Genomic DNA, 25021 nt, shown 5'->3' with positions numbered 1-25021 from the left:
TCCAGGCCCGGCACATAATACACACTAGGCCACCTTTGTCTTATTTTTATTATTGTTGATGTGAAGCTGTGATTTCCCTGGTACAAGGAGTACCTTGAGAGGAAGCTCTCTCACCAGCAGCTCTGTCTTGGAGAGAGTTGCTGGGGCCCAGAGAGGTTGAGTGGTTTCTCTAGAAGTGAGTGTCAGAGATCAGACTTGGACTGGGATCTTCCTGGCTCTGGAGCTGGTTCCCTCTCCCCTCAGCCTCCGTGCCTCTTTATTGATCATCATTCATAATAACACCCGTTTATACCAGTGACAAAACCGGAACGTGAGTGCTAACCACGGCTGCCTTCGTCCTTCGGCAAGAAATGAGCGCGTCGTGGGCCTGGCCAGGTGAGAAGCGGCTCGCAGAGCTAGGCAGTGAAGTGGCCTCCCAAGGAGACAGTTCTTGTTTACTCTCAGGACCCACCCCCTAGAGCCCAGGCCTTCTCCTGGGCCAGGCCTGGAAGTCTTATTCCTATTAACATTCCTTTGTGGGATTTGTGTGGGTACAGACTCACGTAGCAGGGCCCACGGGGGTGGAGGGCACTGGCTGGGAAGGCTGGCCGGGGAAGAGCCTGAAATAGGACAGGTGTGTGGATGTGTGAGTCCCCCACGGCACTGACACCTGCCCTGGCTTTCTAGGAAGGGCGGAGCAGCTGGTGAGCAGGCATCATCTCAGAGGTGCACGTGGGCCTGTGCTGGGGATGGAGAGAGTGGAGCTCTGGTGTGGTAGCAGAGACTTCAATCATTTGTAGCAATCGACATCTCCCCAGGGAATGGGTATTATGTCGTGCCTACTGTGTGCAGGCCCTGTGCTAAGAGCTTTACGGGTGGCATCTCATCTGAGCCTCACAGCCACCCTGCGAGGTTATCTCCAGTCTACAGAGGGGGAAACTGAGGCAGACAGTAGTCAGTACGTGTCTGAGGCCAGATTTGGACTCGGGTCTTCCTGAATTCCCCGTCTGCTGCACCACCTGGCTGCCTCTAAGACTTGCAAAGTATATTACATGTTCTATGGGTCTCTTTTGATCCTCCCTAGAAACCTGTGACGCAAATGCCCTTGACTACATTCTATTTGTAGATGAGGAACCGGTCCTCAGTCCTTCCTCCTGCATCCCACCTGAGGATAAGCCTCTGTGCACTCAGCTGGGCTGGTCCTCGGACTGCAGGCACACAGCTCATTGCCTTTCCCAGAAGCCCCCTTAGCTCTTAAGGACCTGAGTGAGCCTGGCTTCCCCTGGCCCAGGCCTGCAGCGTCCAGATTCACTCCATAGTGAGATAAGGCACAGGGAGAAGGATCCTGGTGGAGAGCCACACACACATGTGCCGATACAAATATGTACATTATATTGTATTCCAGAAGCCTCCGTGCCGCTTTACTCTTTTACTTACTTAAATTTCTAATCACTAGATACAAGTCTAGTATGGTAAGCATATAAATACCAGGAGACACCCGACTTGAGTCCAATCACAGAAAAAGGCAGTTGCCATGAAGTGATAGAAAGAGCAAACACAATCTCATGGATATTAGTTTCTACGACAAAAAGAAACAACCCCAGCATTGTTATATAAGAATTTGAGCCCCCTTTGTTTGGTTGGGAACGTAAACTCCTTCCAAGAGACAGAAGTGCAATATTTATCTATTTATGGCCAGTTTATGACCAGTCCCACCTACTGCCTGGAGCCCCTGGGAATGGTCCAACCCAGGGCTCTGTGGACAAGGCCTTTGGCATCAACACTGACCCTCTGTGGTGGGCTGACTCTCCCAAGTTCTGAAGTCAGTGGGCATGTGGACGAAGGGGCAGGCCCAACAGGGCAGTCCTCGGGAATGGACAAAGAAGTGGGAAACTGCTGCTGGAGAATGCCCAGCATGTGGAGTGCCAGGAGGCTTTGGATGGGGGTAAAGAATGACTCGACCCCTACATTTGGTGTGAGGCGGCATTGCAGAGAACTGGCCTCAGAGTCGGGAGGATCTTGGAAGACCTGTGTCTGACGTGTGCCAGCTGTGTGACCCTGGATAACGTGCATCACTTCTCTGAGTGCCAGATCCGCCATTTGTAAAGTGAGAAGATTGGGCTGGGTGCTCTCCCCAGTCCTTTCCAGTTTATGGTCCTAAGTTGTGGAGCAGGTGCTGGTCAGCAGTGGGAGAAACTGCCTCCTGGGGAGTCCCACAGGTCCAGTATATGTTATATGTACGATTAATGCATATGACAGAGAGTACAATATAACATACATATAACTAATGGGGCCCCGAGAATACTCTGAATCTGGTGCGTCTCCTTTGTACGTTGGGGCTACCTCCAGGGGCTCCATGATAGCTCACATTTCTACATGTTAGGGTTGACAAAACATATTTCTGACAACTATCCTGTGAATTAATTTGTGCGGGTGTTCTTATCCCCATTTCCTAGATCTGTGAAGGGGAAAGAAGGGCAAACGAGGTGACATTACTTAGTCTCATTTACAAAACTAGCAAGAGTCGTAGCTAGGACTTGACATGAGTCTTCTGGCCCCCAGACTTGTGTTCTTGCCATGATTCCAAGATGGGGGAGGGAGGGATGGATGGATGACTAATGGATTATGGAGAGATGGCTGGATAGATGGGCAGATGGATGAATAATGGCTACGTAAGGGATGGATGGCTGATGGCTGCATGAACGCATGATCGTTGGTTGGATGGATAACAGATGAATAAATGATGAAGAGAGAGACAGACAATAGATGAGTGATGCTTAGGGGATGGTTGGATGAATGAAGGGTGTGAGTGGATCATGAGTAGATGAGTGAAAAAGTATTCATTAAGCATTGACTTTGTGCCCAACGCAGTGCTAGGAGCTCCTGACTCTGTTCTCAGAGTGAGGGGAAGGGGTGCATGCCGCCCCCTCCCCACCAGGCCCCACCGAATTCAGACTGCACAGAACAAATCCCCTTAACAAAGAGATTTGTTCTGTAAAACTTGGACTCAGTCAAAAGGCCACACCCAAGGACCTAGAGGGCCATGTGTGGCCTTGAGACCACAGGTCCCCACCCCTGCCCTACACCAGTGCAGACTGGCAGCTGGCCTGCAATTTATAGTCTTAGAGACTTGCCGGGGAAATTGAGAGATTGTCTCACAACCAGCATATGTCCAAGGGAGGATTTGAATTCAGCTCTCTCCACTGTTCCAGGCTGTCCCTACCCTTCACACACACACACACACACACACATTTTAATAGACACAAAAGAAATGTGACAGCAGTACATTTTTATTATTCCGTCTAATTTAAACAAGTTCATACAAAACAGGAGAAGAAGCAAATAAAAATCATCTGTGACTTCTACAAGGCTCTGATTATCATGCCCCTGTGGCCTGGGCACTGGAGAAGGTGCCCTGAGGAGCCTGGCAGCTCTCCCCATGAGCACATTGGTAGGAAGACCTGATCAGATCAGCTGAGAGTCAGCTGTGAAGAGGAGAGCTTGGCCCTGAAGGGATGAGGGGTGGGCCAGAGGGAGGCGGCACGAGGATGGGGGGCAGAGGCACGTGTGTATTTGTGTGTGTCCGTGTGCACGCACACACAACTGGCTCTTTGTGCTTTGCCTGCTCAGGAAGGTGAAGGTGCATTGTGCTCTGAGGGTGGTGGCTCATGGTTTGTAGGATCCGATGTGACTTTCTTGAGATCCTAGAACAACATGCTGGGGAGTCAGAGGCCCGGGTTCAGATTCTTCCTCTGGCACTTGGGTAAACCCCTTACTCGCTCTGGGCCTCTATTTCTTTATCACTAAAATGGGGGAGGGCGGGGAAGTTCGACAACAGTGGGGGACACTGGAAAGAAAGCTGGCTTCTGACCTGCCATGTACTACCGATGTGACCTTGGACAAGTCACTTCCCCATCCTAAGATTAGTCTTTCATTTGTTTTTCAAAAAAAAAAAATTTTTTTTCGAATGTATTTTTATTGATGCCTTTTGATTTTTTTTACCTCACCTTCATTTCCCTCCCCCTTCCTCTCATCAAGCTTTCCCTTTTAACAAAGACTTAAAACAGAAAAATTACCCCCAAAGCCCACAGTACAGCAAAAGCAATACATTAGCAATGTATGTGCCATGCTTCACATCCTTAATCCCCCATCTTGGCACTCATTTTCAGCTGAATTCAATCTTTTACATGTGCAAGGAAAGACAAATAGTGTGGCCCGGAGAGGGCAGGCAGGCAGGCAGTCCTTGGCCTCAGGAAGGCCCAGCCTGGGTCCTGAGGTGGCCGCTGAGCTGCGTGGCTGCAGGCAAGGCCTCCGGCCTGCCAGGGGCCGGCCAGTTCTCTAAGCCTCCAGGCTCAGAACACGCCTTGGCAGCAGGTGTGGGCCCAGTGTCCAGTTCCTAGGGTCTCCTTGACAGAAAATCACAGGTCTGATCCATAGACACACACATACACAGATGCACGTACATGTGTATGGAACACACGTGTATGTAACGCATATACACATGTGTTACTATGTGTGTTCTGCACAGACGGCAGCACACATGTGTGTGAGTGCACACAGGTGGGATGGAGCTGGGGTGTGTGTATGGGAGGGGCAGGCACGGCCCATCCTGACTTCCTCTTTGCCTCCCCAGGGGGCCTCACTAGACATGTTCCCATCACTTTCCCTTCCCTCCTCCCGGACCATCTCTCTTCAGCGCTCTGCCAGGTGCCTGGCTGAGCTGAGAACCGAATCCCAGCAGTGATACTTCCTCCCTTCTTCCAGCTTTCTTGATTTAAGTCTTGCTCTGATTCCTGGCTTGCCCCAAGGGCCTAGAATCACCAGCAACAAGCAGAAAAGGGGTAAAAAGACAACCACCAAGGCTAGTGGGATTCCTTGGTTCGCATCAAGCTGAGGCACAAAGGTGGGGACATCCCTTCCCACTCCCACTAAAAGTAAACATGGAGCTAATTTCATCCAGTGCAGCTGGGGCACTAACTTTGTCCAGGACCCAAGGCCATCATTCAAGAGGCCAGCGGAGAGAGAGGGCAGAAGGCGGCTGACCGGAGGGAATGGGCCAACTCCCGAGGAGCTGTCCAGGGGGTTAGGAGAGTGTAAGCAGTCTTGGGCCGCCTGTGGGTCCCCCAATGCAGGTCAGGCACCACACTCACGAAATCACACAGTTCTGCTTGGTGGGACTGAGGCTAGTTTTGCCTGTGGGGAGGGAGAAGAAGAAAGACACTGATTAGAATGGGAGCCCCCCGAGGGCAGAAACTGCTCCAAACTTTTCTTTGTACCCCCAGCCCTAAGCATGGTGCCAAGCATACAGGGAGGCAACAGTCTGGGTGCATTCTGCCCTGTGCCAACCGTGCCTGAAGTAACGTGGATGGTCTTGGTGGCCCATGCTGGGCTGCAGGGTGTTTGGAGGGGAGCGGCCAGGAGTGAAGGCCACCGCTCTGCGGGCACACAAAAGCCCAGGGGGCCAGGGTCCAATCCGTCAGGCTACCTGTCCACACAGGGAGGGCTGTCGTGCAGGAGATCAGACACAACCACAATCACTGGCGTTTTCAAAGCACCTGAAAGTTTGCAGACACGTCACACCTGTCCTCATACTGAAGGCCCACAAACAACCTGGGAGATTGACCGGTTCTGTCTGGACCCAGAGGGTGGGGGGAGCTGCAGAGGCAGATTTCAGGCCTGCACATTGTAAATGCGCAAAGCTGCCCCAGAGTGGTGGGTCCAGCATGCCCCTCTGGAGGTCTTCAGGCTGGGGCAAGGTGGCCCAATCTCCAGGGTCACTTTCCAGTCACGTGGGGTCGGGACTAGATGAGGTCTGAGGGTCCTTGCAGCAGGCTCCGTGACACAACTGGACGGCCTAGATTCCTCCTGCCCGCAGGTGGCCCGTCCCCCACCCTCTGACCCAGTGGGAGCCAGCCAGGGCAGACCTGGCTCATCTGGATGGCTGCTTTCAGGCCTGGGGGGTGGGGCGTGGAGGATGGGGGGGGGGGGGTAGAATATGTGCTGAGCCTTTGCCCGGATGACACTTCCTCACCCTGATTCCTCTTGGTTTCTCTTGGGCAGGAGCAGGCTTTCCCAGACATCCCCTCTCTCCCCAGCAGCGAGTTGTACCTATCACCTTCCAGCAGCTGTGAACTCAATTAAGGGGATGTCTGCCTCTCTCTTCCGGGCCATTAGCGAGAAGGATGTTAAAACAAACAGCCTCCTAGCACTGACCCCGCAATCCAGTGCCCCCTCCCATAAACCGCATCCCATGGAGGCGTCTCCTCTGATTCATCCTGCACCATTGTTTCTGGCCCATTAGGCCAGGGCGGGCTCCGCCATCTGACAACAAAATCCAGATGTTCCCTCTCCTGGGTCTGTCCGCCTTCCCTCCCCTTTGCCTCCCTCTGGATCATTCCGGGAGTCTCCAGGATGGTCCTCAGGCTCGGCCTGGATTCTGTCCTGCTGTTCCAGGGGGTTTCAGGGCTCCCACTGAGCAGCCGGCCCTGCTCTATCCCCCAGAATGGGGGTGCTTCTCACCAGCATCTGGCGGGCCTCCTCTCTCCAGCCCCCAGGCTGCTGCATTGACAGGGCCTCCACTCCCTCCCCTCAGAGGCCTGTTTTGCTTGCTAGGCCTATTAAGCACTTGCCAAAACTCTCCCCAGAGGCAGCCGCATTTTGGCATCAGGAGAGTGAGCCAGTCGACTCCATGGCTTGGGAGGGGGGCCCAGAGACAGCACAAGCCAGGGCTCCCATCCCGCCTGGCACTCACCCCCTTCAGCCGCCCTCCTCCAAGATGGAAGGCCCCAGGTGGGCTTTGCCATTTCCCTCAGGCCTTTGTTGTTGTACAATCATGTCTGACTCTCTGTGAACCCATTTGGGGTTTTCTTGGCAGAGATGCTGGAGGGGTTGGCCATGCCCTTCTCCAGCTCATTTTACAGATGCGGAAGCTGAGGCAAGCAGGGTGAAGTGACTTGCCCAGGGTCACACAGCTAGGAAGTGTCTGAGGCCAGATTTGAACTTGGGGTTCTGCCCACTGTGCCACCAGCTGCCTATTTCAGTCCTAGCTTTCTGGTGTATTCCTGTCATAACTGCTTGTTCCCTATCCCTGTAAGGACTGGCAGAGAGGCCTTTCAAAGCAGTGGCCCTGGGTTCAGATGCTCCCTGTTGTAATGCCCCTAACAGAAAGCCTGCTGCCCCAAACCCTAAATGGCCACAAGAAGCCAGTTCTCACAGTGGCTGTTTTCCACACGACCAGCCCTACAGATTCTCTTCATTTAAACACTTAACCCTAGGTCCTAGTGTGACATTCAAGGCCCTTCACAATGTGGCATCCCTCTACCTTTCTAGGCTCATCTCCTTCCCAGTGGGCGATCCCCATACCCCGCCCCCGCCCCCCCACGAAAGCAGGCTACTCACTGTGTCTTGGCTCATCTACTTTGTGGCTCTGTGTGACCATGGACAAGTCACTTGGCTTCTCTGAGACACAGCTTCCTCATCTGTAAAATGGGGAGCTTTCCAGCTCAAAGCCCTATAAACCTCTCTAAGACTTGATATCCTCATCTATAAAACAGACACAGTGTCACTTGGACTCCCCTTCACATAGGATGGTTGTTGAAGCCCACTAAAATAAAGGACCTTTGCATGTTGTTTTTGCTATTAGGAACGGCTCCTTCTTCAGCCCTCCAGATCCCCCAGCAGCCCCCCACAATTTGAACACTGACCTCGTGGCTCCCTCAGTCTCCAGTTCTCATCCCTCGCCCCCCACCCTGCTGCTCCCAAAGCCCTTCAGAGGCTCCCCGGCTGCCCCCAATTCGACTGCTTACTGTGGCCACGCTGGCCGCCCTGGCTTCTCCCTGACCTGGTCCTGTCTGCATAGGTTCATGCCAGCCCCACTGCTGCCCTCATCCCCCAGCACGCACACGCACGTTTCCCTGATCACGCTCCTGCTCTTACGGCTCAGGCCCACTTCCCCCATGGAGCCTTTCCCGAACTGCTCACACGGGCTGCTTTCTTGCCCTAGCCACATTCTACCTTGTACCACAACCTTATTGTAAACCTCCTCACACATGCCCATCACACTGGAAAACGGGTGAGGGCAGAGGCAGTCTTGTTTTTCCTCCAGGGCCTGGACTGAACTGTAAGCTCCCTGAGGCAGGGGCCTCCTCTGGCTGAAGCCCTTGTACACAGTAGGTGCCTAGTGAATATTTGTTAAAACACCTTTCAGAATGTGCCGAGGAAGCCTGGGGCTGGGGCTTGGCCACTAGAGGGGAGCAGAGGGTCACAGATGGTGGCACATGGCGTGGGTAGGGCCTCAGTGGTCCAGGCTCTGCTCCTGGATCGCCCCTGGGGCTGAGCATTGGGCATGTGTGGTCTGGGCCAGTCACCAAGTGTGCCGGTCACCTCTTCTCCAGCTCTTCCGAAGCCGCGGCTCTCTGAGCCCAACGCTCTCTCTCCCTGTGACTTTTACCTAGGAGTCATTTCTTCTCTGGGTCCAAGTCTCCTTATGCATGTAACGAAGCTCACAAGGGCTTCATGTGCCCCAGCACAGCTGTGGGGGCCAGAGAGGCTGGGAAGCCCTTGATCCACAGCTGTCCCTCCTCTGGGCCCTTCCTCTCCCTCCAGGATCAGCCTGGGTGTCCCCTCCTCCCGGGACTCGAGGTGACCTCCTAAATCCTGAGGAAGCCACCAGAGACACAGAGAAAGGGCAGCCAGTGGGGTTTCTATGGAGACATCACCTGGGGGAAGGCTCTGGAGGGGGAGGATGGCTTCCTCTTCTCCAGGATGGGCTCTTCTCCCATCCTCCTTTCCTCCCTTCCCTGCCAGGTGTTCTCCATGGCAACCCTTTTCTAGTACAGGCACAAGGCAGTGTGGCATCTGGTGGAGTGGGGGGAGGAGCAAACTGGGGGTGACGCACACAAGGTGGGAAGAGAGGTGGGTTTGGGGTCTGAGGAGCTGGGCTCAAGTCCTGACTGAGCACCTTCATCTCTGGGCCCTAGCTTCCTCCTAGGGAATGAGGGGCTGGACTGTCTGCCTTTAAGGTCCCTTCCCACTCTGATTTGCTCTCTCTGGCCTTCCCTTTCCAACTCTTTTTAAAACAAGGATTTAGACTCGACAGTCTTTAAGATCTTTTTAAACTTGAGAAGTATGAGCTTAGGGAAGTTACAGTAAGCCCAAGATGCTTGCACACCCCAGAAGGGCAGGAGGAGAGATGGTGGTCTGTTCTGAGAGGGGCCTGACAGAAGGGAGCCTTAGGAGGGCCCCAGGATGCTTCAGGGGTGGAGTCCCAGGACCCATGTTTGCCTCTCTGAGGTGCCATGTCTCACATGGGTGACAGAGGGCTGCACCGGAGGACCTGAGGCCCCTGCAGGCTCTAGGGCAGTGAACCTAGAAGATTCTGACCTACCAGAGGAAAGGTTAAAAAAAAGTCCTTTTTATTACATCCAGAAAAGGAAAAAAAAATCCCTCTCTATGGCTGAGGAAGAAAGATGGTAGGATTTAAGAGCCTGGAGGATGCTGGGAGATCACCTAGTTTAGCCCTTTCTCCGTAAAGGAGAAGAAACTGGGGGTCAGGGATACAAAATTGAGATCTGAACTTGGGTCACCTGAGCCCAAGGCCAGGGCTCCTTCTATGAATCCTGAGAAGCATGATCCCCATTTTACAAATAAGGAAACAGAGTCTTAGCAAGATGAATTGCCTTGCCCAGAGCCACTTAGCTGGGAAGAGGCAGAGCCAGGGGCTTTCTGAAGTAGGCCAGGCTTGTAACAATGCTCCCTTGTGAACCTTTCTCTGCCTCTTCTCCATTTATGTGAATCTTTCCCTCCAATTCCCAGGGGGAGAGTCTATTTCTGTGGCCAGGGAACATAAGTGGCCCAGGCTATTAGCACCATTCTTCCCCAAAGCCCGGTCTTTTTTGCTGTACTGCAAACTGTAAGATAAATTAGACACAATCCAGGCCTTCCAGCAGCTCTCAGGCTGAGATGCAGACAGATTCTTAGAGGATAGAAAAACAAAAATAAAAATAAAAAACCGCCAATGGAGCCAATGAACTATTTCCATCAGAAACAAGCCAAGGCCACGGGTCAGATACCAGGCCAGGGCAGGAGAGGCTTGGGCAGGGCAGCTCCCTCCTTCCAGCTTATTCCTAGGGGCAGTGATCTGGCCCCCAGCACATCTGCTGGAAATAGCCCCGAGTCAGAAATCAGAAAACTCTGCATGCCTGTCCTGGTGCCAGCTCACCTGAAGAGGGCAGAGACTGTCTCATTCCTGTCTTTGTGTCTCCAGAGCCTAGCCCAGGGCCTGGCACATAGTAGGGACTTAATAAAGTTGTTGATCACTTGATCTTGTGACTTATACCATTGTTCTCTCTGGCCTCAGTTTCCTTACCTGCAAAATGAGGGCTGTGTACCAACAGGGTTATTGGGATCCCAGATTGATTGATACGGATTATAAATGTGAACGTCATAGATTTAGAACTAGAATAGGCCTTAGGAGGTCATCTGGCCCAACCCCTCATTTACAGGTGAGGAGACAAGAAGTCCAGGGTCATCAGGCAGCGAGTAGCAGAGCTGACACTCCAAGTCGGGTGCCCTGTGAGGAGGTGGGGGTTCCATGCCCTGCCAGCCCTGGTGCCTTCCCCCTTTTGTATTCTTTGTGATCAGGGATGGCTCCCTGGGTAGGGGAGAAGGGAGGGATATTTTGCAAAAGAAGGTGATGTAAAAACAAGATATCAATAAAAATAACTTCTGAAAAATGTCTTCTTGTAGGGGTGTGTGGCATAACTGGTGCTGGGCACTTCCTGCGGGGAGGGCTGGGGAAGGGGCCAGAAGGAGGGGAGGGGAGGTCTGAGGGTGGGTAGCACCCCTACCTGAGACGCTGCCGTTGCTGTGGACACCGTTGCTGGGGCTTTGGGCCCCTGGGGCCAGGGCCGGTCTCCTCACCACCACAAACTCCCCTTCAGAGAAGGTCTCACCAGACAGGGAGCTGGCCATGCCATTGGTGGCGTGAGTGCGTTTAAGCTTCCAGAACCTGCTGCTCAAGCGTCTCCCCTCCTTGGCGGAAGAAGCCGTTCCATTGGTGGCCTCGCTCTTCTTGGGCTGGACGGAAGGCTTTGCCTCTGCCCGTTGGCCTCGTTTCAAGGCCGCCTCCTCCAGGGGTGGAGGGTCCATCACGGGCAGCACCTGGTCCAGTGTGACCAGGTCATGGAGAAAACTGTCGAGGCGTCGGGCAGACTCGGAGCCTTCGCTGCCTCCCTCCTGTGGCTCATCCTTCTCCCCACCTCCAGCCTCCTGCTTCTGACGGGCCCAGCGCATCATCTCCCCAGGAGGCTGGCGGCTGCCGGCCACCAGGGCGTACTTGGGGTTGATCAGTTTACGCGCCACCGTGGAGGAGTATTTGAGGCCCGTCAGGCCCAGTTCTCGATACAAATCCACCTCCTCTGAGATGGCATAGAGTTCCCGAAACTCCACATCAAAGGGCTCCACGTGCTGCCCTGTCAACACCAGGAGAAGATTTCTGTCCACGTGGGAGGAGCTCCAGGTGAAGCTGGAAGGAGAAGCGAGGCAGTTTTGGTCCTTTTGGCCCCTGTGTGCCTCCTCTGTTCTCCCCGAGCCCCAGGCTTTCCCGATTGCAGTGCCATGCTCCAAGGACATCAGGGCTGAAGAGGCCAGTGGCTCCTCCCTCCCACCTGCCCAGCTCAGGCTCAGCCCCACTCACCTGTAAGACCCTGTAGCGACTTTGTCACCATCTACCATCAGGAACCGCGAGGACAGGGTTCCTCTGACCTTTCCGTCAGGCATATAGAACCCAACACCAGTCACGCAGCGGGTTCGGATGTTCTGGTGGGGACAGGAGACAAGGAATCAAGGTCACTTTGACCTGTTGGGCCTAGGCCAAAATGGCAGAAAGTGGGTTCTTCCTGCATTGCAGGCCCTTGGCCATACACTGCTCAGATGGTTTGAAATGCTCGCCATCCCTGACCCTAGTGCTTTTCTCTGACCCTCAGTAGAAGCAGAATGGTCTCTATGCCCAGCAGACTTATCCCTTCCAGATAGTAGTGAGGCCAGCCCTTATCCCATACTATGGACACCTAGTGAAGTGACCCTCTGGAAAGGCTGATGGGTTCCAGGTCATTAATGTGTGGACAAAAGCTTGGACCAGACTGCTCACCCAGAGCAGCTCCCCTGACTCTTCCTGAGTTTTTGGCCTGGAATCATGAGAACTTGGGTTCAAATCCTGCCTCAGATCCTTACTGGCTGAGTTACCTGGGGCAAAATGTTTAACTTCTTAGAGTCTCATTTTCTTCTTCTGTAAAATGGGAATAATCATAGTATCCAGCCATTGCTGTGGGAGTCCAGTGAAATATCTCTTCTAAAAGGCACTGCAAACTTGAAAGGCCATTATCATTCAGAGGACCACCCGGGACTCTGTGCTTTTCCACCATATTGGTAATGGCCTGAGGCTGCCAGGCACCAAGAGGAGCTTCACTTGAGAGTGGGCTGGATCATAACCCAGGCCCCAGGAGCCCTCCTTCCCTCCTCACTCTGTGGGTAAAGGCCACAGGCTTTGGATATATGCTCATGTCTGGATGGGAAGAGGAGATGCCACTCCCTCTCAGAGTCTGGGTCTTTTCCCACCCTCCCCCCTTTGGAGGACTAGGCCATACCCGGATTTGGAAATCATTGAGCTCCAGGGTCCGGCACATCTCTAGAAAGAACTTGACGCCTGCCTCATCCAGAATTATGTACACGGGGACCCGTTTCTTATAGGCAGCATTGACAATGTCCTTGAAGATGTCCCCATCTGTGAAAAGGTCCATGACCACCGCAATGACCTGGAAGGCAACATCAATAGGCTTAGTACAGAGTGCCACATACAGGAGGTGCCAAATAAATGCTTATTTACTGACTGACAGTAGTGTCACTGTGCCTAGGGACATGCCCAACTCAGGAAGCAGGGACAACCCAGCATGGGGACGCAGCTTGGGCCGGGTGAAGGCTTAAATGCAGCAGACACAGCCTGTAACTAAACCACACTTAGAACTAGAAAGGCGTGCATAAATAGTAGCAAATAGCTGACATTTATGCTGTTTCTGAAGGTCTGTAAAACACTTTCTGGATATTATCTCTTTTGATACATTGGAAAGGGATGAATTTGGACTTGGAAGATACCTTAAGTTTAACTCTCAACCCTAAACAGCTGTGTGACCATGGGCAAGTCCAAATGGACTTTACCTGTAGGAGCCTCGGTTCCCTCCTCTGTAAAATGGACACATTGCTCGTAGGACCCACCTCAAATGGCTGCTGTGGGACGTGCGTAAAAACTGTAATCATAGAATGCTTGGGTATACCGCTTCTCTCCCCCAAAGAGGGAGACATGGTTCGCCATCAGTTTCCTGGAATCCAGACATGAGCACCGACATTGACCAGAGCTCTGCTGCCAGGCAACATTGTTTCCCCTATGTTCTCACCGCGTATTGTTTCCTTGGTTTAGCTCATTTCCCCCTGCATCAGTTCATGCAAATCTTCCTGAGTCTCTCTAAAGTTTTTCACGTTCCTTATTTCTTAATGGCACAACAATTCCATTAAATTCAAATACCACAAATTGTTCGGCCCTGCCCCTTCAATGAACACTACTTCAGTGCTCTTTCTGCCCCTCAAAATGACTTTTAAACATCATACATGTTCTGTATTTATTTTTATGTCCCAATGTTACCTCCTCGAAAATTCTCCAAATTACATTGTGCTCACTGTGTTTATATTTTTCTGTCTCCTTCTCTGCATCTGTATTCTTTCAGCTCAGTAGAATGTAAACTCCTTGAGGACACGTACAGATTCTTTTTTGTCTAATCAACGTCTGGCGATTGACTGACCCAGTGAGGAGGCTCCATCCCAGGAAGAAATTATATGGCAGAGGTGTCCACAATGACAGAGAGGCAAGGATGTCAGCTCATTTACTGATGTTAGTCTTTGATCTCCCCAAAGCTGGGCTGAGCCTCGTCTTCCCCCAGTGGCATTTCAGAGTCATGGTTCTTGCTGGCCTCATTCCTGTGGCTTCCAAGTGTCCCACCCCACACCATTCTCAAATCTCAGATCAAATCACTTGGGTCTCAAGTCCAGTCTTCTCACTCGGGCATTCAAGGCCCTTTGCAATCAGTCTTATTCATCCCCCCTTCCGGTCTTTTCTCCCAACTGTTCTGCCTCTGCAAACCCTTCACTTCAGCCAGGCTGGTTTCTTCATTGAGGTAACCCTCAAACAGGGGTTACCTAGTCTTACCTCCAGGCCTTTGCTCACACTGTTCTCTAGGTCTGATATGTCTTTCTTCCTCCTCTCTGCTCACACCCCACGCACTCTTCAAGGCTCAACTCCATTTCTGTTGGTTTCAGAATCTAAGAAGCTCCAGATCGCAGAGGTCATGTCATCCAATTGTCTCATTTTACAGAGGAGGAAACTGAGGCACAGAGAAAAGTGTCTCGGCCAAGGCCCCATGGTAGGAAGCATGAAAGGGAGGTCTCTGGCTAAGCACTGTCCCTGTTCCCCTCTCTCCCTCCCAAGACCCACACACTGCTGAGACTCTACCAGCTGTATCAGCACTAAATTAAACAGTAAAATATTTGCATTAAGAAAAAATCAATTGCTCTCTGCTCATGGCAAAGGAGTGATAATTACCCTGTGCTGAGACTCCATGGGTGCCATCTGACATTCAACCCTGTTGTGTCAGGCCCCAGACAGCCCTCTCCTTCCAGAGCTGCCCTGTTCCATCCCTGTGCAATGAGCCACCACCCAGGACAACCACAGGCTCTGTACTCTCTGTGTCTGCACTCTGGGGAGGGGGATGGAGATACAAAAGGCTGGGTTGAACATCCTGTCCTAGGCTCAGGGTCCCTGGAAGGGACGTCAAGGTCACCTCTGTCTCTACCTGTTTCTCCCTGCTGCCCACAGAGGGGCAGCACCCACAACGAGAGGCTAATTTGAGCTGGCAGTCCTTGGCAGGAGCCAGTGGGCTGATCACCCCAGTGGGAGGCAGGCCGGGCTCTGCACCCTGATATTCCAGTGCTCCCTTTGTTGCATTCCTGCTAGAAAGTCAGGGGTGGGGGGGAATGGGAGACTTCCTCCTGCCTGCCATCCAGGTTTAATTAAACAGCCCAGCTCCACTAATTTCCTCTTTGGGCTCCTTAATTACTGCCAGATACTAAGAATAATGGAAGTTCTCACTCAGCACCAGCAGTGGTTCTCCTTCCACCTTCCCCAGGGGCCTGGCGAAGCCACCAAAGGACTGTCTGTGAGGGTGGCCAGCTGACCATGACCATGACCACAGTGCTTTCCCCACCCCGCTCCTGTGACAAAGACAAGGAAACCATTTGTGGGGCCAGAGACACAGATCTGCCACGGAGCTTACCCAGCCCCTTCATTTGGCAGATGAGGAAACTGAGGCCCTGAGAGGCCTTCCCAAAGCCACATGCAAATTAAGTGGAACGCAGGATCTGAACCCAACCCCTCTGGCACCACATGGACCCGCCCTTTCTCTACTACCCCATAAAACTTCTTTTTATAGATGAAACAACTGAGAAGAGACTCAAAGACTAATGTCAAATGACTTATCCAGGGTCACATGGCTAGTAAATGGGAGCTCAGCTCCCAAGGCCTCACCCTTTTGTCTTTCATCCACCACCATCCTTGAGGCATCGCACTCAACCAGCAAAATGGTCCAGCAGACAGAACACTGGGACCTGAGTTCCAATTCTGCCTTAGACACGAGCAGCTGTGTGACCCTGCGCAAGTCACAATCTGTCTGCCTCAGTTTCTTTAGCTGTAGAATGGAGATAACAACAGCACCTCCCTCCCAGGGTTGTTGTGAGGATCAAATGAAATCATCTGTGAGGTGCTCAGCACAGTGCCCACCACACAGGAAGCACTCAATAAATGCTCATCTGAACCCTCCTTGTACCAGCTGGGAGCAGGCTTAATGGAAGGGGTCTGGAGGATCTGGGTCCAAATCTTGGCTAGGTGTCTTTGGGCAAGTCACTCCATTCACCCCTCCTTGGGCCTCAGGTTCCCCCCGTGTGAAATGAGGGGGCTGACCCAGCCTCTTGATGTCCCTTCCAGCTCTCGATTTCTGACCCTCAGTGTGATCATGGGGGAGGGAGGAGGGCTTGTTATGGGAATGTGAATTTAAGATCTTTCTTGCCCCTAGGCCCTTTGATAGGCTTAAGTGCACCTGGAGCCTGTGGCAGGAGGGAATGCTTTGTGATTGGGCAGTGGGTCAAGAGGGTTGTGACATTCTCTGAGCCAGGAGAAGGCTATATAAACCCTGATGTGAGGCTTTGTTTGGGGGCTCACTGTGAGAAGAGTTGTGTGATGTGACCAGACGAGACTCTGGGCAGCCATCGTTGAGCCCCCTGGCTTTGAAAACCCAGATGTTGATGCTTCCCTCTCTGGTATGGATGTAATGGTCAGACAGCTGGAAGCCTGTCTGCTGATCTGTTTCTCTGTCTGTTTGTAACTTCTGCTTGTAATCTGTCTGTATATTCTGAAGTTCGAGGTGCTGACTTTTTCCCCTGAACTAGGTAAATGATATGTTTGATTGATTAAAGCAAGATTGTTAACCCATTTTGAGTTGCTTTCCTTTAGAAAAGCAGATCTAAGAACCTGTGCTGGCAGCCACCCTGGGGTGAACATAAGGCTGAAGAAACAAAGCCTCTAAGCCTGGTTCAGTGTCATTGCCTGTCCCTCCTTGCCCTCATTGGGGAGGATGGGGTGACTGCACAGCAAGAAGGGTTTCAGTCCCCAAGACCCTCTGGGAATGCCCCCTGGTCACAGGGATTCCAGAAACACATTCTTCCAGAGAGTCCTATAATATCCCCAAAGAACCATGCTTGCATATTTGCAGTGATGGAGAGTTCACTCCCCAAAGTACAGCCTCTTCTGTTACTGGATGGGTCTGATAAGAAGGTTCCTACTTATAGGAATCCCAAACCCCAAACTCCCTGTTACCTCCCCCCGCTGGTCATTTCCTCTTTGGGCCCAAGTTTGCTTATCTGTGTAGTTTAGCAATCCCTCCCTCCAGATCCCTCGTGGGGTCTTTATGAACTGTGACATGATGGGAAAGAGCCGAGTGTTACGAGTCAGAGGGTCAGGTTCACATGCCAGGGCTGCTATTGTGAGACCACAGACATATCACCTCTTGGACTCAGTTTCCTCATCTGTAAAAACGGGAGGGTTAGGCCCCATTAGTTGTCTCTGAAGTCTCTCCTAGCCTTAGAGTGACAGGCCTATGACCTTATGACTCATTAGCGACATGACCTTCGGCAAGTTCCCTAATCTCTATGACTCAGTTACTTCTTCTGTAAGATGAGAAGGATGGACCAGATAAGAGTTTCTTCAACTGGGATCTGTGGACTTAAAAAAATATAGATAGATATTGATACAGATAACTATCAGTATAATTGGCTTCCTTTCTAACCCTGTATATTTGATTTTATGCATTTAGAAACATTATTCTGAGAAGGCGTTCAGATTTGAGCAGAATGACTTCTGGAGGGTCAAGGACACACAAAACACTGAGACCCCTGCCGAGTCTGAGGTTAACTTCTGCCTCTCATAGTCTGTGGCCCTGTGGATCTAAAAAGTCCAGAGAAAATCCCCAAGCAAACACTGATTAAGCACCTACTATTTGCTAGGCTCTGTGGTAGGCACGTTTGTTGTCGCCCAGTTGTTTCAGGAGTGTCTGACTCTTTGTGACCCCTTTTGGGGTCTTCTTGGCAAAGATACTGGGGTGATCTGCCATTTCCTTCTCCAGCTCATTTTCCAGATGAGGAAACTGAGGAAAACTGGGCTAAGTGACTTGCCCAGGGTCACACAGCTAGTGAGCTTCTGATACTGGATTTGAACTCAGGGACATGAGTCCTCCTGACTCCAGGCCCTGGGCCCCATCCACCATACCATGTAGATGCCCCAGGTGTAAGATACAAAGACATAAACAAGTTAATTCCTAGGGGTGGCTAGGTGGCACAGTGAATAGAACACCAGCCCTGAAGTCAGGAGGACCTGAATGCAAATCCAGCCTCAGACACTTAACACAAAACTAGCTGTATGACCTTAGGCAAGTCACTTAACCCCAATTACCCTACCTTCCCCCCTCCAAAAAAAAAAACACAACAACAAACAAACAAAAACAAGTCCTGCCCTTGTAATAAACCAAGGGGATTACAACATAGTCAGAGATAAGGGCACACAATATGTGCAAGCGAAATCCAAAATAAATTTTGTGGGGGTTTGGGGGAGAAAGATGCTCATAACTGGCAGGAGAAAGGAAGATCTCACCTGACCCCACTCACCCCAAGGCACAGAATGGGGGAGCACTTGTCAGAAGTCACACAGCTAGGAAACTGTGGTCAGGACTCTTGAACCCAGGCTCCCTTCCCAGATCAGTGCAGGCTTCCCAGTACCCCCAGAGTCTTCCCTGCAAATCTACACATGCTGGGAAACGTTAAGGCTCAGTCTTACCTCGTGGGCTTCCCCACGGCCTGTGACGTGGGGTGTCTGGCATCAAAGCTTGGTTGGCTGCCAGTTCCTAGGGGAGACCCGCCCACCCATGATCCCTGAGGTGTGGGAAAACAAAGGGCACCACGTCAGCAGGCAGCTCTAGTCCTGGGGGCAGGGAGAGAGGTCCAGGCAAGCCTGGCTGACTAAGCCTCCTCTGGGTCCGCGCCTCCAGCTGTCCTAAAATGGCTTTCTCTCAACATAAACTAAGTTGATGAGAGCAGTGAACCCCAGAATCCCATTTGGGAAAGCGGAAAGGACTCAGGGAAGCATTTATTGACCACCTACTTCATACCAAGGCCTGGGCTAGGGTCTGAAGAAAAACACAAGGACAAAAACAAAACAGTGCCTACCCTCAAGGGGCTGATACTCTACCGTGGGAATATGGAAGCAGAGTCAGGGATACAAAAACATGGAAGTAGTACACAGAGTGCAGTTTGGAGGGCCATCTTCTGCTCAGCCCCCCAAGGACAGACGACCCCACTCTCCACAAACTCCAGGAACCTCTGGACCAAAGAGAAAATCCTCTGCTGGCATACGAAGCCCTTTATGCCCTCCCCCCTCCCCCATGTACCCCTAGTTTGGTGACTGGCCTCTTGGCTCATCCTCTCACCAAACAGCCCATCTCTTGACTGTGGGAGGCACCCACTCTACCCCCTCCCCATGTCCCACCCGAAATGCTTCTCTTCTTCCTCTCTGGCTTCTTCCAAGGCCCCTGTGAGAAGCCATCTGCGAACCTTACAAATGCCAGGCCTTTTCCTTTTGTTGGCTATTCCCCTTTTATCCCGTGTCTAGCTGGTCTACACACAGGTCTGCCTATGGTCTCCCCTGCTAGCCTGTGAGCTCCCTCAGAATACAAACTGCTTATTACCTTTTTTTATATCCCTAGTAGTAGCCTGTGGGCTAACCCAACCCTTTGCATCTAGTAGTTTTTAAAAAAATGTTGGTAGGACTGAATTCCTTCCCTTTTACTGGTGGTCCCTGAAGCCTCTCTCCCTTTGTCAGGAGCACTCACCACCCTTCAGTCCTACCCGCTTCTAATGCCAGTGCCTGAAGGACACGACAGTACATTTCGAACAGGCCTCTGAGCTCCTCCTGAGACAGTCAGGACAGCCTCCAGGGGCAGTCTGGGCAGCTCCTAGAAATCCAGCAACAAGGTGGAAATCACCTCCCCTCATTCCGTCCTGGCAAGGGAGCCCATTATCCCCGGCTGACAGACAGGCAGCTGGAGATGCTGATCACAAGCCCAGCCTGGGCCCCAAACACCCAGACCTTAGCTGGCTGGCCTTAATTGTGGGGAGGGCCCATCTGCCCCAGTTCACCAAGGCATCTCACAGATGAGGAAACCCATGCTCAGAGAAAGGAAGGAGCCCATTTACAGGCTAGAGAAGTTTTTCCTTACTTTTTTTTTTTCCCAAAGCAAACCCTTATTTTCCATTCTAGGGTAGAGAACTAACTCAGTGCTAAGAAAAATGTTGACAAAGACAAGTTGTGTCTGGCCTCTTTGATGGAAGAAATGAGGCTCATTTGTGACAGATAGACAACAGATAGATGCAGGTGGACCTGCTGAAGACCTTGAAAATATGATATCCTGTTGAGATTAAACATTTACAGCAGGGTCTTTTTTTTTTTGGAGGGGGGAAGGCAGGGGTCAGTTGGGGTTAAGTGACTTGCCCAAGGTCACACAGCTAGTAAGTGTTAAATGTCTGAGGCCAGATTTGAACTCAGGTCCTCCTGACTCCAGGGCTGGTACTCTGTTCACTACACCACTTAGATGCCCTCATCACAGTCTTTTAAAAATTTTCATTGGATAGCTTTTGAATCTTTATCCCCTTCATTTCCAGATGCATCCTCTTTTTCCTCCATGATCCAGAGAGCTATCCCTTGTGACAAAAAATAAAAAAATAAAAAGGCAAAAGAAGAAAAAGCTCACTGGCAAAATTCATCACAGTAACCCAGTCTGACAATGTCTGACACCCAGAGGCCCCCACCTCTGGAAAGAAGAGAGAAATGTACATTTGGTCTTTTCTCTCTCACCCCCTAATCTTTCTGACATTGGACATATGTTCCAGAATCACAGGATATATGTCTAGAAGGAGCTCACTCTATAGACTATAGTTCTTTAGATTCAAGACCATCAAGTCCACCCCCCATTTTACAGGTGGGGAAACTGAGGCACAGAGAGGTTCAGGGACTTACCTGAGACACATGGGTGATAAGCAGAGAGTCAGGATTCAAACAAAAGTCTCCTGATCCCAGATCAAGGCTCTGATTAACAGAAGGCATTGGAATGAAGAGGGGTTGGGCAAGGCTGCATGGGGAAGGTGGGATTTTACTTGGGATTTGCAGGAAGCCAGGGAGGTCGGTAGCTGAAGTCAAGGAGGGAGAGCGTTCCAGGCAGGGGGACCAGCAGAAAGCACCTGGAGCCCAGAGATGGAGGGTCTCATTCATGGAGCACCCATCCAGCAGGCCAGCGTCACTGGATTGAGGAGGGTGTGTTGGGGAGGGAGGTGTAAGAAGACTGGGAAGGGAGGAGGGGGCTACCCCTAGTTAAGGGTTTTGAATGACCAACAGAGAATCTTGTCTTTGATCCTGGAGGCAGTATGGAGTTTACTGAGTGGGGGGGGGCAGGGTGGAGCCTGTGCTTTGGGAAAATTGTGGAATGAACTCCTGAATGTCTCTGAGTCTCTATGGTCTTACCTCAGGGGGAGCAAAGCTAAGCTCCAGCCGAACTCACTCTGACTCCCCATGAGGAAGATGGAAACTAATGAGATTCTGCCTCAAGCTGCCCATTAAAGAGGAGAATTAAGCATGCCTCCTCAAAGGTCCTGGAGGAAGGAATCTCAAAGACCATCCATACTCTCTCTCCCCTTCTACTGATGGGTTAAGAAGGTGGCAGACTCTACTGGCCATGTGATCTTGGGCAAGTCACTTAACCCCAATTGCCTGCCTTCCCCTCTCCAAAAAGCAAAAAAAAAAAAAAAAGGTGGTGGCAGACTGGAGACAACACCTAGGGGGCACAGCGGATAGAATGCCAGGCCTGAAGTCAGGAAGACCAGAGTTCAAATCCAGCCCTCGCTGTGTGACCCTGGGCAAGGCACTCAACCCTGTTAGCCTCAGTTTCCTCATCTGTAAAATGAGCTGGAGAAGGCCATGGCAAACGGCTCCAGGATCTCTGCCAAGAAAACCCCAAATGGGTCACAGAGAGTCAGACAGGACTGCAACAACTGAGCTACAAGAAGGCTGGGGACAGCCCTCACTTGGGAAGCAGATAAGAGCTTCATTCATGTGTTTCATGAGTATTAAATACCTCCTCTGTGCCAGGCCCTCAATGCTGGGGATACACATTTAAAAAGGAAGTAGTCCTTGGCCTCAAGATGCTTCCATTCTATTGGACACAATACATTTACAGATCACTCAAGTACAAAGTAAATGAAAATAATGCAAAGTTCTTTCAGTGCTTGAGAAAAGCATTCACAGCTTGTAGTAGGTGGCACTATTGTGGGGTGGTTCCTGAACCGAGTCTTGAAGGGAGACAGAAGGTGAAGAAGGAGAGCATGACAGGCATGAGGAACAGCCTGGGCAAAGGCCCGGTGGTGGGAGATGGAATGTCTTTTTCAGGGGAAAAAAAAACAGATCTGGGAAGACAGGCTGGAATCAGTTTGTAAAGGGCCTGGGTCCTGGGCTAGATAAGGGAGAGGAGTGCCGAGCCAGCCTGGAAAGATGGGCTGGACTGGCTAAGGGTCTGAGTCCTGGCCGGGCCGCTTGTGGCAAGGGCATATTTCAGGCACCAGAAATAACTTGTACAAAGGCGAAGACGCAGGAGACAGATGGTCTGAGTTTCATAAATCTCATCGTCCAGTTTGGCTGGAAAGCACCACTTGTGAAGGCAGAATGTGAGATGAGCCTGGGCAGATGGGTGAAAGTTCAGTAAGGCTGTAGGGAGGCCCTGACAGTTCAGTGAGTGACATGGAAATAATCAGGGGAATGATTTCAGCAGCTGTGGATGAGACAGGGGTGGGGGCAGGGCAGCACCCTCCTGGACCTGGGATGGGGAGGGAGCTTTGAGCAGAGTCCGGTGAAAGATAACCACGGCCTGAACCAGGGTGGCAGCCTACTTGACGTCAGGTCTTCCTGACTAACCTTAATTCCCTTCTAAGCCCAGGTCTGGTACTCCAGGGGAAAGAATTTTGGATTTGGAAGTCAGAGGTAACTTGCTTGAGTTTAAGTGACTTGCCCAGGGTCACACAGTTAGCAAATATACATACCTGAGGCCAGATTTGAACTCATGGAGATGAGTCTTCCTGGTCCTAAGCCCAGGGCCCTGGGGCACTGTGCCACCGCCTTTAGCTGGCCCATAGTAGGTCCTAAATAAATGTGTGGAGCTGGACCAAGAGTTTGGGAGAGATGGCAGTCAGCCCTCATATTCAGACAGAATTCATATGATGCCAGTTGATGGAGAGGAAGGCGCTCAGAAGATCAGATAGATTCCCTGGGGTGGACCTAGGGAAGATTCCCTGGCAAGAGAAGGCGTGGTCTGGATCTTCATCCACATGGTCCTAGGGCAGGATCCCAGAGCTAAACCTGGAAGCCTCTGGAGCCTTGGAGACCCAAGACACAGGCTCTAGGCAGAAGGGACCTCACAAGCCACCTTGTCAAATTTAGAGGGAGAAATCAGTGCGCTAGAGGCCCCTAGGTCTGGGGCCCAAGGGGACATCACAGAGGCCATGTAGTCTCCCCGCTCCCCCCCTGCCCATTTTACAGAAGAAACCAAGACCCTGGGGAGTGGAATAGCTAGCCCGCAGTCATGTTGGTAGTGAGGGACAGAGTCTCCTCTGGCTCCCTGGTCCAACCTGCCTCTAGAGAGAGCCTAGAGAATTCATTCTCCACAGCCAAGGGCACCAAGAGGAAAATTCCCTTCTTGCTTCTGTATATCACTGGCGGTATCTGGACATGGAATCCTCTGGTATCTAAATATCACCCCCCAGATCCTGGGGCTTCCCTTGGCCCTCTGGAAAGGCTCTGTCAAGGCTTCTTCCTTCAGGACTATCATTCTCTGACACTGGCCCAAGGGCTCTCGGGCCCAGCAACAGGGGAGCCTGGACACACACCCTCTAGGCCACCTTCTCTTTTCCTCTGCTTTCTCCAAAAGTAATAGCAGCTCTTGGAGAAAAGTCAGCCGTGGTCTCAGAGGCCATCTGCACCAATCCCCTCTATAAAGAGGTCCCTGTAACCAGCCAGTAAAGGGGTCTCTAAGGCTTTGCCTGAAGAGCTTCAGGGTAGGGCAGCTTGCTAGCTGCCCTGCCCTGCCCAATCCACTCAGGAGGAGCTCAGATCATTGGGAAGTTTTAGCTTAGGGCAGGTCTACACTGGCCCCTCAGCAACACCTACTCATTGTTCTGGTGGTGCCTCCTGGGACAAAGAGAACAAATGCGATCCCTCCCCCACCAGAGAGCCCTTTGGGGACATTCATTCAGTTCTTCTATCTAGGTCAAAGATTCAGAATTAGAGGGAAATGGGAGGCCACCCAGTCTAACCTTATTTTGTAGAGGAAAAAACTTGCCCAGAGTCACATAAATGTATCAGCCAGCCCATGCTGTCTAATCTCCTCCTCCATGCAGGCCTCCACACCCCAGCTCCCCTTTCAGCCTGGTTTTAGGCCAGTAAGCTTCACTCCCACCCACAAGGAGCAGGCATAAAAAGCAAAAATGGTCACAGACCATAGGATCAGAAGTCTTGTTCTGGGAGAAGAGCTGACTCCAGGAGAAAATAACATCCAGAGGGGCCCTCCCCAAATCCCTGGGGCAGCATATCCAGACAGGGCCTGATGAAAGAGCCCACACCCCATGGGACAGTCAGAGCTCATGGCCCCGGGGAGAAGACAGAGGAGCCTGGCAGTGCCGGCCCCACCACAGGCTCTGGCCTCTCCCTCTCTCAGGCCAGGAGCCACCTGGGAGAGTGAGTACATACTGAAGTCTGAAAAGCAGGGGCAGGCTGGGGCAGGATTCTGGGTACTGCCTTGAGACATTTAAAAAGAAAAAAAAGCTTTCTCTCCCTTTGGCCTCTCCTGGTTGGTGGAGTGCCTGTTAGCGCAGGCTGCAGTATAAAGATGGCTAAGTCTACGAACCATACCACTCACAGCCAATCACGAAAATGGCATCAAGAAACCTAGGTCACAGAGATATGAGTCTCTGAAAGGGGTTGACCCCAAGTTTCTGAGAAATGCTCTTTGCCAAGAAATACAACAAAAAGGGGCTGAAGAAGATGCAGGCCAACAACGCGAAAGCCATCAAGGCCCAAGGAGAGGCCATTGAGGCCCTGAGCACCAAGGCCTCCAAAGCCAAGCTCCTCAGGCCCAAGATCCCCAAGGCCAGCACCCAGTGTGCTGGACACAAGATGGCCACCAAGCATCCAGGCCCTAGCATCAGCATCAAACGTCCAGGCTCCAGGATCACAAAGCCTGACCCCAAGGCTGCCAAGCCCACTGACCCCAAGGCTGCCAAGCCCACTGACCCCAAGGCT

At 51.8% G+C, this 25021-nt stretch overlaps 2 protein-coding genes and 1 pseudogene across 2 annotated transcripts in view; 1 reads left to right on the top strand and 2 right to left on the bottom strand.

Moving 5' to 3' along the window:
- Positions 1-19067, bottom strand: part of ADSL (adenylosuccinate lyase) — a 300844-nt gene extending 281777 nt beyond the window's left edge. Inside the window, exon 1 of the mRNA XM_069102878.1 lies at positions 19064-19067. The gene's annotated coding sequence lies outside the window, so the exon portion shown is untranslated. The remainder of the gene's footprint in view (positions 1-19063) is intronic.
- FAM83F (family with sequence similarity 83 member F) overlaps positions 3254-25021 on the bottom strand; it is a 32537-nt gene continuing 10769 nt past the window's right edge. The window contains exons 2-5 of the mRNA XM_069102873.1: positions 12624-12791; positions 11675-11796; positions 10827-11503; positions 3254-5172 (exon numbers count right to left, since the gene is read on the bottom strand). Coding sequence (XP_068958974.1) covers positions 5126-5172; positions 10827-11503; positions 11675-11796; positions 12624-12791 — 1014 coding nt within the window. The 3' untranslated portion in view covers positions 3254-5125. The remainder of the gene's footprint in view (positions 5173-10826; positions 11504-11674; positions 11797-12623; positions 12792-25021) is intronic.
- LOC138172977 (large ribosomal subunit protein eL29-like) overlaps positions 24609-25021 on the top strand; it is an 813-nt pseudogene continuing 400 nt past the window's right edge.

This window comes from Petaurus breviceps, unplaced genomic scaffold (genome assembly GCF_028583685.1).
Source record: "Petaurus breviceps papuanus isolate PSGF00001 unplaced genomic scaffold, PetGlider_PUasm1.0 558, whole genome shotgun sequence".
Taxonomy (NCBI): domain Eukaryota; kingdom Metazoa; phylum Chordata; class Mammalia; order Diprotodontia; family Petauridae; genus Petaurus; species Petaurus breviceps.
Note: the sequence above shows the minus strand (reverse complement) of the source record. Positions and strands in the feature narration are given on the sequence as shown.